This window comes from Bufo gargarizans, chromosome 1, assembly GCF_014858855.1.
Source record: "Bufo gargarizans isolate SCDJY-AF-19 chromosome 1, ASM1485885v1, whole genome shotgun sequence".
Lineage (NCBI taxonomy): Eukaryota > Metazoa > Chordata > Amphibia > Anura > Bufonidae > Bufo > Bufo gargarizans.
In genome coordinates this window covers 618,627,981-618,642,443 of record NC_058080.1, presented here as the reverse complement: position 1 = coordinate 618,642,443, position 14,463 = coordinate 618,627,981, and the positions used below count along the sequence as shown (strand labels likewise).

At 49.1% G+C, this 14,463-nt stretch overlaps 1 protein-coding gene across 2 annotated transcripts in view; it reads right to left on the bottom strand.

Annotated features, from left to right (window-relative positions):
* MCC (MCC regulator of WNT signaling pathway) overlaps nt 1-14,207 on the bottom strand; it is a 310,501-nt gene extending 296,294 nt beyond the window's left edge. The window contains exon 1 of one of the 2 annotated variants that reach the window (XM_044275927.1): nt 14,020-14,207. In XM_044275927.1, the coding sequence (XP_044131862.1) occupies nt 14,020-14,153 (134 nt within the window). In that variant the 5' untranslated portion in view covers nt 14,154-14,207. The remainder of the gene's footprint in view (nt 1-14,019) is intronic. The other variant, XM_044275928.1, reaches the window with a different exon arrangement.
* Between the last annotated feature and the right edge of the window lie 256 nt (nt 14,208-14,463).

Here is a 14,463-nt window from a genome sequence, read left to right as displayed (position 1 = left end):
AGAGATAGGCAACGGTAGTCGTATTGGCTGAAATAATTTTTAGGTGGAGACCCCGATTCCCTTCTGCAGCCTTCAGGGATTCCCATACTGCCCTTAGTTGAGAGCTGATCGATTGGGGCCAGGGGCCCTGATAATAATGGTCCCACACTTTCACTCCCCATCCTGACTGACTTGCATCATCATGATTTTTACATAAGGAGCCTTCTTCCACATGACTCCCCTGTTGAGTTTTTTTTTTTTTTTATTCCGGCACCCGCCTCCTGTATTTGTAGTAACAGGTCAGTTATCTTCATTGGTAGCGCAGTGGCCACAGCCCCCCTCCTCCTCCCGTCTCTCTTCCTATTGGCGGCGGCGGCAGTAGCACAGGGAGGAGGGAAAGACTCGTTCTCCACTGCGCTGCTGAGAACATCGGCGGCAGGGCAGAGAACCATCATCTCCTGTGCCCTGCTGCTATATTCAACTGCAGAGCTGCGGCGGCAGGTGTAGTTGCAAATGGCGACAAGACTAAAAAGTCTTGTCGTAATTTGTAAATTCGAAGTCGCATTGGCAACCATTTTGGTGGCCATCTGGAGCCCTGTAGTGCCTAAACAGAGTAGAGGCGGGCACAGTAGAGTCAACACCATGCGGTGGAAAAGTGGTTTTAGGAGTAATAAGGTTAACTTGTTGCTTTACCTATGATACCCTTAGATTCACTTTTAGGGCTCATGAATACAAACTTATTTTTTTTCCCGTGTTTTTTGCGGTCCGTATGCGGAACCATTCACTTCAATGGGGCTGCAAAAAAAATGTAAATAAGATTTTCCATGGTCCAGTGTGCTGTATCGCCACAGGCTATCTAATTTGTTCAGTCCTTGTCGCCCACATCATCAATCCTGGTGTGGCAGCATGAACTCAATAGGCCTCACAGGCTGCATTGGTACATCGTTCCAGATCACCAAGGGATCTCCCACTGTAATGGCTGGAATTGGAGATAACTCAGATGCTGGCTGTTATACTCACTAAATGCCGTGATCAATAGCAGCAGCATCTATGGAGTTAGAGGGACAGGGCTTCCTGTCACTGTCAGCTCCCCATTAACACAATCACGGGGTGCTGATGTGATGTTATGGCAGCTGGGGCCTAACAAAGGACCCCAGACCTGAGATGGATGGATGTCTATTACGGCTCTTTCACACGAGCGGGAATCACGCTCCATGTGAGAGAGGAATTGTGCAGTCTGGACTACAGAAGTGAATGGGCATTATCATTATTGATAATGCTGTGTGCCTCTGCCTGACTTTTCTGTAACAGAATCATACTCACATCTTTATCTCAGTATGATTCCGTTACAGAGAGCTCATGCAGAGGCACATAGCATTATCAATCATGATAATGCTGTGCGCTTCCTAAGTCCAGAATGCACAATCCCTCTCACACAGAGCACGAGTCCCGCAGGGGACACTCTCGTGTGAAAGAGCTCTTAGAATGTGCCACAGACATAGCCTAATACGCTGCCTGTAACTAGTATGGTGATAGGTTATAATGTATTGTCATACAAAGTATTCCACTGGATTATAAAAGCTAAGTTCCTTAAAAAAAAGGAAATAAAAAAGGTTAAAGTTTATTAAAAACAAATAAAAACATTTTTTTCCATAAGAAGTGGTTTTATTTTTGTAAAAGTGGTAAAAAAAATGAACATACCTATATGATATCAGTCCATGTCTGCCACGGAGTGCTTCCGTGGTGTTTCTGTCCGTGCCTCCGCACCGCACAAAAATGTTGAATGGGTCTCGATCCGTCCCGGCCGCCACGCGGATTGGATGCACAACGTTGGTGTACAAGAGGCCTAAATATCTTAAGGGGAGCTTATGTCCAGGTTCAGTTCTGAACCTGGACAACCTCTTTAAGTTTAGCTGTTGTGTTGTCCTGTTAATGAAATCCGGTTATATTTGGTTTCACAAGCTACTGTGTGTACAGCAGTGTATTGGCTGCGCAGTTGGTGGGAATATTCTTAGGTAGGATTCCAAGGAGGGAAGAGTGGCGACGCACAGAATAGAGTTCTGTATCCAGCTTAGTATAGACTGGGGTAGTCTGGGGATAGCCCTCTCTATTGACCCACGGAGAAGCAAACATAGATCTAGCCAAGAAGTAGCGAGTGAAAGGTGGTGTCTGGTGTAGTGTGCCATGATAGAAGGCAAGTTTTCTCCACTCGTTTTCCACAGGTGAAATCCACAAGCCAACCAGTACCAAAATATGGACAATTTGTTGCAGATTTTCCTGCAAATTCTTGTGTAAAGATTCCACAACTATTCAGCTACAAGTGCATGTGGCCTTAAAGGGGTATTCCCATCACAATGATCACTGTTCTATTATATTGGCAAATTCCCACCCTTCTTAATCAAATTCTTTCCCTACTACTTCATTGTTGTCATATGGTATCCCATAGATACGGACATCGCTCGCCTCCCAAATTCATGGGCCGCTCTTGCGCAGAAGACACTTAATTTTCACCCAGCCGGCCACTCATTGCAGTCCTGAACGTGCACGTGGCCGCACATGCACAAGGCTTATTTCTTCAGTGCAGCGTCTCATACAGAGCCGCGCATGCCCTGTATGCAGCGCGGCTCTGTATGAGACGCGGCACTAAAGAAATAAGCCTTGCGCATGCGCGGCCCAGGGATTCGAGAGAGAAGCGGTGGCCATAGGAGATACATGAACGAGCACACAAGCAGTGTGATGTCAGAAAGAGGCGTGGCAGGGCTTCACTCAAACTGCCTAAGCCCGCCCAGCCTTAGAAGCATGAATCCAGGAAGTGAACAGCAGAGCTCCCAGCAGGCGAGGACGAATCAGCAAGATGGAAAAACCCCTTTAAAGGGTTTTTTTTTCCGGGACCAACATATTGATGACCTAGTCATAGAATATCATAAATAAGAGATTTGTGGGGATTTAAACACCTGACAACCCCCAATAATCAGCTGTTGGCAGCAGAAGCAGATTCCAGAAGTAACCAGAACACCACAGCTCCGGACACTGCCCAGTGGCTGTCCTTGGGTATTGCAGCTGACGTTCCTATTCAAGTTAATAGGAACAATGTGGTGTGTATGGAGTGTGGTGTTCGACCTCTGTACACTGCATCTGTCGCTAACAACTGATGGGAGAGTGTTGTCATCAATAGGTTAGTCGCAGAAAACCCCTTTCAAGTGAGACTTCTCTTGTGTGGAAAAATTATTTGACAAAGTTAGATCGCGCAGGGCAAGGGCTCTTTTGTTTACAATAACACACTGCCAGACGGAAGCTTCTTTTCCCGGCAGTGTGTTCGGTGACTTAACCTGCTCTCATGGGTGTGCTTTAGCACTGCCCTAGCCATTGTACTGGCTAGGGCAGCGCTAAAGCCCACCTATCAGTGCCGGTCACGTCACCGGGCTTCCTGGCAGCCCCATGGAGAGCCCGATTTGTTACCGGAACTCCTGAAAATGCCTTTGCTCTGTGCGATTTAGCGCAGGGAAAAGGAGAGCATCGGAGCATGAACTGCTCCGATGCTCAAGTCAGGGGGGCTGCCTGGGTGAAAATGGAGGCATGTCCGGGTTCAGCTCTGAACCCAGACAACCCCTTTAAACAGCTCTGGATAAAAGATTGTATAATAAAAAAACTAAAGCATACCCAGGAGGGTAAGAAACATGACCCTTGTGTCAGCATCATGCACACTAATATCAGGGATAGTGAGAAACATCAAGGAGAGGAAGGATTTTAATAATAGTAGCGAGGCCGAATTCATTTAAATAAAGCACATTGTACGTTTCTGTGCAGCATGGTCTGCCGTCATCGGATTCTTGCAGGAGACAAGAATGGTTGTAATACTGGAGGTACCCTTTAGGTGCTCTCACCATATGGACAGATGTATGTGAACAGCACAGTGTGCCGTCCGCATTTTTTGCAGCCCCATTGAAATTAATGGGTCTATATCCAACCTGCAAAAAATGCCGATCGGATGCGGACCAAAAATATGGTTGTGGAATGGGGCCTTAGTTTTCTTTTTTATGAAAATCATTGCCAGGAAGCTGCAGAGAACTGGCCCTCCTGCATTCACTAGGACCACACCGTGGGGTCATCAGGATACCGGAGAACAACTACCAACTCGATATCCCTTCAGACATACAGTCCATCTCCACAGGCAGATGAATAGCCTGTAAATCTATCAGTGCTCGTTTTTCTTGCCTCCATGTGTAACAATAGTCATGTGTCTTTCGCACATACGATTTATTATTCATGCAATTGTTAGACTTTTCCCTCTCATACGTTTCCAGATGAAAGAGGGGTGAGCCACAGACGAACAATGATTTTTAGGTCAGTACAAGCCATGTGGATTACTGGGCAATGACGGAAGAGTGTACAAACAATCATTGGGGCGATTACCACCCTGTATAAATGGGTCTTTAGGCCATCCTGGTACCCTCTTATGGGTTGGTAAAGATCTTGTTTCTCATAGTATCACAACTGTATTTGAGGAATGATTTCATTGAACGTCAGTGGTTTGGGCCCGCCCTCGGTGCACTTAACTGCTCATTTGCATATGGATTAAAAGTACTTTTTTTTCCAGAATGAAGCAGATCGATAAGGCCTCTTGCACACGAACGTTTTGCATCCATTCCGTGCATTGGGGACCGCACGGGCAACGTCCGTGCGGCGGCCGGGACGGATCGAGACCCCTTCAACTAGAATGGGCCCGTGATCTGTCCGCACTGCAAAAAAATAGAACTTGCGGAGGCACGGGCAGAGACACCATGGAAGCACTCCGTAGTGCTTTCGATCCATGCTTCAGCTGAGCTAGTCCTACAAGGCCTTGTGCCTGGTTCATCAGTGAATTTCCTGGTGACAGACTCCCTTTAACCCTTTAAGAACCCAGTCAGGTTTGGCACTTAGGCTGATGCAACAAGTCACAGAAAAGTCAGGTGACAATAAAAATAGGTGCAACTTATCTGCAACTTGCCGTCACGCAACTACTTTCGAACTGTGATATGCCTGTAAAAACAGAGCCAGATCTGGATATTCTGTAACTTTTGCATCGTGGCTGTGGCATGTCATACTGCTACACCATTGACAATCATTAGATCCTATGTTACGCGACATGTAGTCGTGTAGCCCCAAGTTGCAGGCTATCCATCAGTAGGAGATCTGCAGACCTCGGTAACTTTTTGAAGGGAGGAAGAGAAAAAAAAAAAAAAACTGTGTTATACCTTATATTTATGATACCCGCGGTCCGGACTTTTTATGTACATTCTTTGAAAGTGTAATCCACCCCACGACACTCTACAGACCTGCAGCATTTTTGCAGACTGGTGATTTAGCATATTTTGTTACTTAAAGAGGACCTATCACTACACTAAAAAATCTAAACTAAGCATACAGACATGGAGAGCGGCGCCCAGGGATCTCCCTGCACTTACTATTATCCCTGGGCGCCGCTCTGGTATGTTCAGATTTTCGGCTCAACTGGGTGGAGCCTGCCGGCGTCTCCTTCTCCCAGGCTGGAGTGCTGGCCATTCGCAGCGCTCAGCTCATAGCCTGAGAGAGGAAAAAAAATCTCTCAGGCTATGAGCTGAGCGCTGCGATTGGCCAGCGCTCCAGCCTGGGAGAAGGAGACGCCGGCAGGCTCCACCCAGTTGAGCCGAAAATCTGAAGATACCGGAGCCTATACCGGGAGAACGGAGCGGCGCCCAGGGATAATAGTAAGTGCAGCGAGATCCCTGGGTGCCGCTCTCCATGTCTGCATGCTTAGTTTAGATTTTTTATTGTAGTGAAAGGTCCTCTTTAAAGGGTTTGTCTCATCTTAGACACTGGTGGCATATTGCTAGGGTATTCCACCAGTGTCAGGTGTGGGTCTCACCTCTGGGACACACACCTATCTCCAGAACAGGACCCCTGAAGGAGTTTAGAGCAGCCATGCATGTGCGGCTACCCTCCATTCATTTCCATAGAACTGCAAAAATCAGCCGTCCACAGGCTTTGCTATCTCCAGCATTCCCACAGATGTGAATGGAGCAGTGGCTATGCTTGCGCGGTGTGACCTCCGTTCATCTCATCCGAAAATAGCCAAGTGGGCTTGCTTGGCTATTTTCGGAACTTTCATAGAAATTAATGGAGAACATGCCGCACATCTGCAGTGCGCTCTCCTTCACTTTCAGGGGCTCGTTGTGGAGATAGATGTCTCAGAGCCATAACTTTTTCAATTTTCATTCGACATAGCCATGTGAGGGCTTGTTTTATGTGGGACAAGGGACAATTGTATCAATAATGACTGCCCATACAGAATAATTCTTGAGCATATCATATAAGTTTTTAAGGGTCCTAGCACACACTAACTGCACCTGAATTTCAGCTAAATGCCAGTCTGCAGCTGTACCCGCTGGGTTTTCAAGTTGCAGGTACAGGTGCGGCCTGAACTTCTCTACCAGAGGTATGAATACTATCTTCTCAAGATGGAACAATTATCCTGAGATTTGGGATTAATAGCCAATATTCCTATTAACCAATTGCATTTAAGGTAGGAAAAAAAGTGTATGGAGTGTCCGCAGGAGCTGCCCACAGCAACTAAGCAGTTGGACTGGTGATCTACAACCTGTGGGTCTCCAGCTATTGCAAAACTACAACTCCTATCATACCCTGATAGCTGGAGGCTGTCAGGGCATGATGGAAAGTATAGTTTTGCAACAGTTGAACAGCCACAAGTTGAGTACTCGATTAATCAGCTCCCCCCATGCCATCATCTCCTCCTCAGTGTCAACAGTCCTCTATGCCATCAACATCCTCCCATGCCATCAATCCTCTGTGCCATCAGCTGCCCCCATTCAATTAGTCCTCTGTGCCCATTAGCCCCCCAGTGCCATCAGTCCTCTGTGCCATCACCCCCCCATGCCAGCAGTCCTCCGTGTCCTCAGCTCCTAGCCATCAGTTCCAGTTTAACACTTACCTCTTCAAGGTAAAATCAATCGTTGCAGCACTAGTGATATGGAACGTATCTGCTTAGTGAAAAATGATTCTGTATACAAGTCGAATCCACTTTGTCTGCGAATGTGATCAGGGTTTCCGTTTTTTTCATCCAGATTGCAGCCATTTCTCATACGTTTTTCTTGCATTAGAAAAAAATGAATACACAGCGTCTCCTAGCAACCATCAGTGAAAACGGACCGTACACAGACGTTGCCCGTGTGCTGTCAGTGTTTTTTCACTGACTCAACCTGAATGGACCAGTCCTGTGTGAAAACCAGAGGAAGATAGAACATGCTGCGATTTTTCCTGACCTGACAGATGCTCAGTGAAGAACAATGCTCATGTGCATGTACCCAGTGAAATCAATGGTTCAGTGTTCAGTCTGGATGCTGTCCGCTGTAAAAATGGACCCGTGTGAAATTAGCTTTCGAGGATTTTAAAATTTACAGCCTGCAGCAGAAATCCAAGTTTGAATATGGTCTAAAATAAAGGTCTGTTGCATAGGTTAAAACCATATTCCTATCATCTATAGTATACACACAATATACGCCATAAATACGGTGCTGTAAGCGCGGTATTCTCTTCACCTCTGTCCTGACGGAGCGCATGCTCGGCTAGTTTAGAGACTCCAATAGAAACTAATGCAGAGAGCCATGCACATGAGCAAACACCTTGTCTGTATGACAGACGGGAGGGAGGACTGAAAGAACCTCGATTCTGCAACCCCTATATGACATTAAAGGGGCTGTCCATGACAACCTATCCCCCATCTCAGTGGTGCCCAACCATGTTTTGTCTGAGGGCCGCACTAGACATGGTATAAATTTCACGGGCCAGAACCAGGCAGCTTTGTCTGAAAGAAATGCAAACACTGAAGGGGCACGTGTGAGCATTACAAAAATACATAATACGTAGGCCTCAAAATCTGCGTTGGAGGCTGCATTTAGAGCCTCTGTTGTAGATTCTGTCAAAAGACCAGACAAAAAAGCCTTGTATGCAGCACTTTTTTGTCCGGTAAAAAGGATCCCGAACGGATCCCATCATAGTCGGTGGAGTCTGTTCAGCTTCTTCCCTGTGGGGTGACAGGAGGAGGGGGAAGCAGGGTCACTAGTGGGGTGACAGGAGGAGGGGGAAGCAGGGTCACTAGTGGGGTGACAAGAGGAGGGGGAAGCAGGGTCACTAGTGGGGTGACAGGAGGAGGGGGAAGCAGGGTCACTAGTGGGGTGACAGGAGGAGGGGGAAGCAGGGTCACTAGTGGGGTGACAGGAGGAGGGGGAAGCAGGGTCACTAGTGGGGTGACAGGAGAAGGGGGAAGCAGGGTCACTAGTGGGGTGACAGCAGGTGGGGGGGGAGCAGGGTCACTAGTGGGATGACAGCAGGTGAGGGGGAGCAGGGTCACTAGTGGGGTCACAGGAGGTGGGGGGGGGGGGGGTGCAGGGTCACCGGGGAACAGTCAAATGAGTCCACGCTCCTTACCTCTCCAGCAGCCCTGTCATGTTACCCAAGGTCCTCGGGCAGCTCGCTCCACTCTCCTTACTACGGCCACCACGGGAGCCGGGCCTTCCTCCTTCCAGCTCCCGCTGGCTTCCCCTGCCTGACCCGACTTGTATTGCTCCGGCGTGCTCATACCAACTAATAACAAAGCTCCTTGCTGTATGGAACTTTGCGATTGGTTATTTCAGGCACAGGCAGCATCGCTGCGTATTGGTACGCCTTAGACTTTTTCCAGGGAGTCGCACAGGCCGCATGACACAGCTTTGCAGGCCGAATTTGGCAGGCGGGCCGTAGGTTGGGCATCACTGCCATATCTGATAAGCTGGGATCCAACCTCAGGGGCCCCTGTTCTCAATTTAAATGAAGTGCCGGAGATAGCATTGTCATGGGACAACCCCTTTAATGGCATATCCTATGAACATGCCATTAATGTCTATAATGGGAATACCCCTTTAAAAACACTACTTGATAAAGACTGCTCCTTTAGGGGATATGGATGCCACAGAGCAGGGTCTTCCAGAACAGAGAACTACATACCACATTGGTGCAGGATATTAGTAAAGCGAGCGCAGGGCAGGAGTTCACATAGCGCATCACTGCTCCTGCCTGACATAGCGGGGTAGAGGTAGGAGCGGCGATGTTCAGTGTGGCCCGGGGGTATCCCTACTCCTATACACAGCAGTGGACAAGTGGACGGATTGCAAAGCACGAAATGCACCTAAACTTCAGGCGCATATTTCACTAGGAAAAGTAAAGAAAAAATTAAAAACTCTATTAGGCTACTTTCACACTAGCGTTCGGAGCGGGTCCGTCTGATGTTTCATCAGACGGATCCGCTCATATTAATGCAGACGTTTGCATCCGTTCAGAACAGATCCGTCTGCATTATAACTTAGAAAAATTTCTAAGTGTGAAAGTAGCCTGAGCGGATCCGTTCAGACTTTACATTGAAAGTCAATGGGGGACGGATCCGCTTGAAGATTGAGCCATATGGTGTCATCTTCAAGCGGATCCGTCCCCATTGACTTCCATTATAAGTCGGAACGGATCCGCTCGCCTCCGCGCGGCCAGGCGGACACCCGAACGCTGCTTGCAGCGTTCAGGTGTCCGCTCACTGAGCGGAGCGGAGGCTGAGCGCTGGCAGGCGGATGCATTCTCAGTGGATCCGCCTCCACTGAGAATGCATTAGGGCCAGACGGCTGCGTTCAGGGCCGCTTGTGAGCCCCTTCAAACAGAGCTCACGAGCGGACACCTGAACGCAGGTGTGAAAGTAGCCTTAGAAATACTGTATTTTCAGCACGTTTACAATAGTTTTTAATAAAGTGTAGCTGAAGGTTTAGGTACACTTTAAGACCACCCCGCGTACAGCTATCTCTGTATACAGACTTAGACCTGTTTCACACGAGCGAGTCCATTGCGGGAATCGCGCTCCGTGTGCGAGTGTGATCCTCCGCTCAGGACTTGCAGGAGTGCACGGCATCATCATAGTTTATAATGCTATGTGTCTCTGCATGACCTTATTTCTACAGAATCATAATGACAGCTTTATGGTTCTCTAGAGAAAAGGCCATGGCATCATAAATTATGATAATGCCGTGCACTCCTGCAAGTCCAGAGCGGAGGATCACACTCCCACACGGAGCGCGATTCCTGCAATGGACTCGCTTGTGTGAAACAGCCCTTAGGGTCCATTCACATGTCCGCACCTTGGGTCCGGATCCGTTCTGCAATTATGCGGAACGGTGCTGACCCATTCATTTTCAATGGGGACGGAAAAGATGCAGACAGCACACAGTGTGCTGTCCGCATCCGCATTTCCGGTCCGCGGCTCCCCAAAAAAATAAAAATAGAACATGTCCTATTCTTGTTTGCAGCTGTGGACAAGAATAGCCATTTCTATTAGGGTGCAGGCCCGGTGTTTTGCAGATCCGCAAAACACTGCGGACGTGTGAATGGACCCTTAGGGGACATTCATACAGCGGATTTTTAGTGCGGTCAGCCCTGCTGATTATTATTACGAAAAATCCGCAAGCGGCTGCGTCATTTCTGCCTCCCATTCAGTTAAAATTGAGGACGCGCCGAGGATCGCGACAAGTCCTTTTTCGGTGCAGCGGTCAATGAAAAACTACTCATGTGTGAACAAATACATTAAAATCAATGGGTATGTGTGCTGTCCGTGGAAAATACAGATAGCACGGGTCAGTAAAACATGTAAATGTGAACAAGGCCAAAGCATTTGGTCAGTGTTTGGCCGAATGCACACGGCTGTGGAACACGGCCGCGAGCGGTCCGTGGTATCCCGGCCCGGCATCCTGCTGAAAGCAGGAGCGCACTGCGTCATTGGTTGCTATGCCGCCATGCTTTATGCCGCCGCTGCTGTACAGTAATACACTCGTATAGATCTATACGCGTGTATTACTGTAGTGCATCAGCGACATGAAGCGCACAGCGTCATAGCAACCAATGACGTTGTGTGCTCCTGCTCTCAGCGGGATGCCAGGCCGGGATACCACGGACCGCTCACAGCTGCATTCCACGGCCGTGTACATCCGGCCTTTGATCAGTGATTGTGAGCCAGAACCAGGAATAGAGGCTACACAGAGATAAGGTAGAGTGGAAGGATCTGCACCTCAACTGTGTTCATGACCCGTAAATATTTTGGGCTCACAATCAGTGATGGAAATCACTGAAGTGGGAACTAGGACTGAGACGTGTGTCCTTGTGGTAGGACCCCCACTGATCTCCTAATTATCCCCTATCCTGTGGATAACGGGTTAACTTGTACCTACCAGAATACCCCTTTAACTTCTAGAACATCTCCTACTAGTGGTCAGTGAAAAATGGACCAAACACATCTGTGTTGTGTCAGTGATTTTTCACAGACCTATAGACTTCAATAGGAGTGTTTGGTCCGCGTCATGGACAAAAGTAGTGAGTGTCTCCGTGATTTTTTTTTCTCAGAGGTCAGTTGTAGTGTTGAGCGTCAGTTGTTGTGTTTCAAGTTCGGTGTACAAGGTTTGGGTTATCTAAGGCTACTTTCCCACTTGCATTCAGAACGGATCCGTCTGGGGTCTGCCCAGACAGATCCGCTCATATAAAGCAGATGATGGGATCCGTTCAGAACGGATCCGTCTGCATTATATTGTAGAAAAAATTCTAAGTGTGAAAGTAGCCACAGACGGATCCGTCCAGACTTTACATTTAAAGGGCTTCTGTCACCCCACTAAAGTGATTTTTTTTTTTTGGGCTGGTGAAATTAATTATATTGCGATATATCACAATATAATTGTGTCACTTACTTTGATCCAGCAGTTTCTTCCAAAAACGAAGTTTTATCATATGTTAATTAGGTCTCTAACAGCAAGTAGGGCGGCTACTTGCTGCTAGCTGCTGCAGAAATCCGCCCCCTCGCCGTGTTGATTGACAGGGCCAGCCGGGATCTCCTCCTCCGGCCAGCCCTGTCGGCATTTCAAAAATCGCGCGCCTCTGTGGGTTCGGCGCAGGCGCTCTGAGATGAGGAGGCTCGTCTCCTCAGCACTCCCTCAGTGCGCCTGCGCCGATGACGTCTTCTATTTCGGTGATGTCATCGGCGCAGGCGCACTGAGGGAGTGCTGAGGAGACGAGCCTCCTCATCTCAGAGCGCCTGCGCCGAACCCACAGAGGCGTGCGATTTTTGAAATGCCGACAGGGCTGGCCGGAGGAGGAGATCCCGGCTGGCCCTGTCAATCAACACGGCGAGGGGGCGGATTTCTGCAGCAGCTAGCAGCAAGTAGCCGCCCTACTTGCTGTTAGAGACCTAATTAACATATGATAAAACTTCGTTTTTGGAAGAAACTGCTGGATCAAAGTAAGTGACACAATTATATTGTGATATATCGCAATATAATTAATTTCACCAGCCCAAAAAAAAATAATCACTTTAGTGGGGTGACAGAAGCCCTTTAAAGTCAATGGGGGGCGGATCCGTTTGAAAATTTAGCCATATTGTGTCAAATTTAAAAGGATCCGTCCCCATTGACTTACATTGTAAGTCAGGACGGATCCGTTTGCCTCCACGCGGCCAGGTGGACACCCGAACGCTGCAAGCAGCGTTCAGGTGTCCACCTGCTGAGCGGAGCGGAGGCCAAACGCTGCCAGACTGATGCATTCTGAGCGGATCCACATCCACTCAGAATGCATTAGGGCAGTACGGATGCGTTCGGGACCGCTTGTGAGAGCCTTTAAACGGAGCTCACAAGCGGAGCCCCGAACGCTAGTGTGAAAGTAGCCTAAGAATTCCATTATGGATTCCACTACCACGGATCTGAAAGATTTCTGACCAATCATTGGCCATTTACACAAACAGATCTTCTGTCATATACACCAATTACGGATTGGACAGAAATTGGGCAGATTATCCGTTGTAATACAGCCCTAAAGAAAAAAAAAAAAAACACTGATATGTGAACAGACACATTAAAATCAATGGGTAAGTGCGATGTCCACATTGTCTGAAAAATCACTAAACAAACACTGAGTGTGTGAAAGTGGCCTACGTCAAAAGGATTAATATCAGCCATGAACTCAGCAAAAACGGGCCCACAACAGCAGTGTGAACAGTACCTTATGTCACAGGACGTTTCACGCGCCAGTTATGCAGATGCACTTTTAGCAGCTTATAGAAGTACGGGTTTTGAAATCTGCAGCGCGTCAATTAGTTGCAGCGCAATGGTGAGATCAGGGCAAAAGCGCAACAAAACGGCGAGTAACAGAGAAATCCAAACAAAAAAAATCCTTGCTGAATTTCTGTTTTGAAACCCAAGCCTGTGTGCAGGTAGCCTGGAACCTGAGGACCCCGCTATAGTCAATGGGCCCATCAGGGACTACTGCTGTCCAAATGACAGATCAGGAGGGGGAGAGGCATTTCATCTTTTTTTTTTTCTGGGCAGAAAACCAGAAAATACACTGGAGACGTGGACCCTCTCCCAATACACACGTCTCAAAACTCAGCACCCTCTACCTGCAGCAGCTGTCAGTGCCCCTGCCCGGGATGCTACCCTCCTACACCCCGAGCAGCTGGCAGCACTGCTGGGACATGGTCAGTGCCCCCTGTCCCATCTGCCAGGTAAATGATCCTCCTGCACCAGGAGCAGCTGGCACAACTGCTATGTAGTTCAGGGAATGGTCAGTGCCCCCTGCCCATCTGCCAGGTAAGTTACCATCCTCCTATACCACTGAGCAGCTGGCAGCACTGCTGGGACATGGTCAGTGCCCCCTGCCCATCTGCCAGGTAAATTATCCTCCTGCACCAGGAGCAGCTGGCAGAACTGCTGGGACATGTGCTATGTAGCTCAGGGAATGGTCAGTGCCCATCAGCCAGGTAAGTTACCATCCTCCGTGGAGGAGCTGGCAGCACTGCTGGCACATGTGCTCTGTAACCCAGGGACGGTCAGTGCCCCTTGGGGAGTGTGTGGCCCTCTGGAGGGTGCACAGCCCGGCCTCCGCACTCCCAGGGATCAGTGCCCCCCCTGCAGCCAACTATCCGGCAGTAAGTTGGGGGAAGTTGCCCGTCCCTCATACCTGCTGATATAGCCGTCGCCGTCCCCGTCACAGGTCTGGAACAGGCGCCTCATCCTCTCCTCCTCGCCGGTGCTGGACGTGTCGCTGCTGCCGCTGCAGCTGCTGCTCCCGGTTACCTCCACAGCAGCCGCCATAGTGCACGGCTGGGCGTCCAGAGACTGCCCACTGCTGGATGTGGAACAGCCCGGAGCCAGCTGCGGACACATCCACCGGTTCCCCGCCCAGCGCTCCTCTCTCTCGGGGGCTGCTCCCTCCTCGGTCCCCTCCCACAGCCTCCTGGATTCCCTAAGCTCTCCCGCTGAGGAGAATGGTTTCTGGCAGCAGAGCAGAAGGGGGAGAAGTTCATGGCGGTACCTGAGGTCAGGACGCCAGCCTGTCAGCCCCGCGTCCGTCTGCAGAGTACGGAGCAGCCCCGGAAGAGCCGGCGGGCCGGGATTCTCTTCT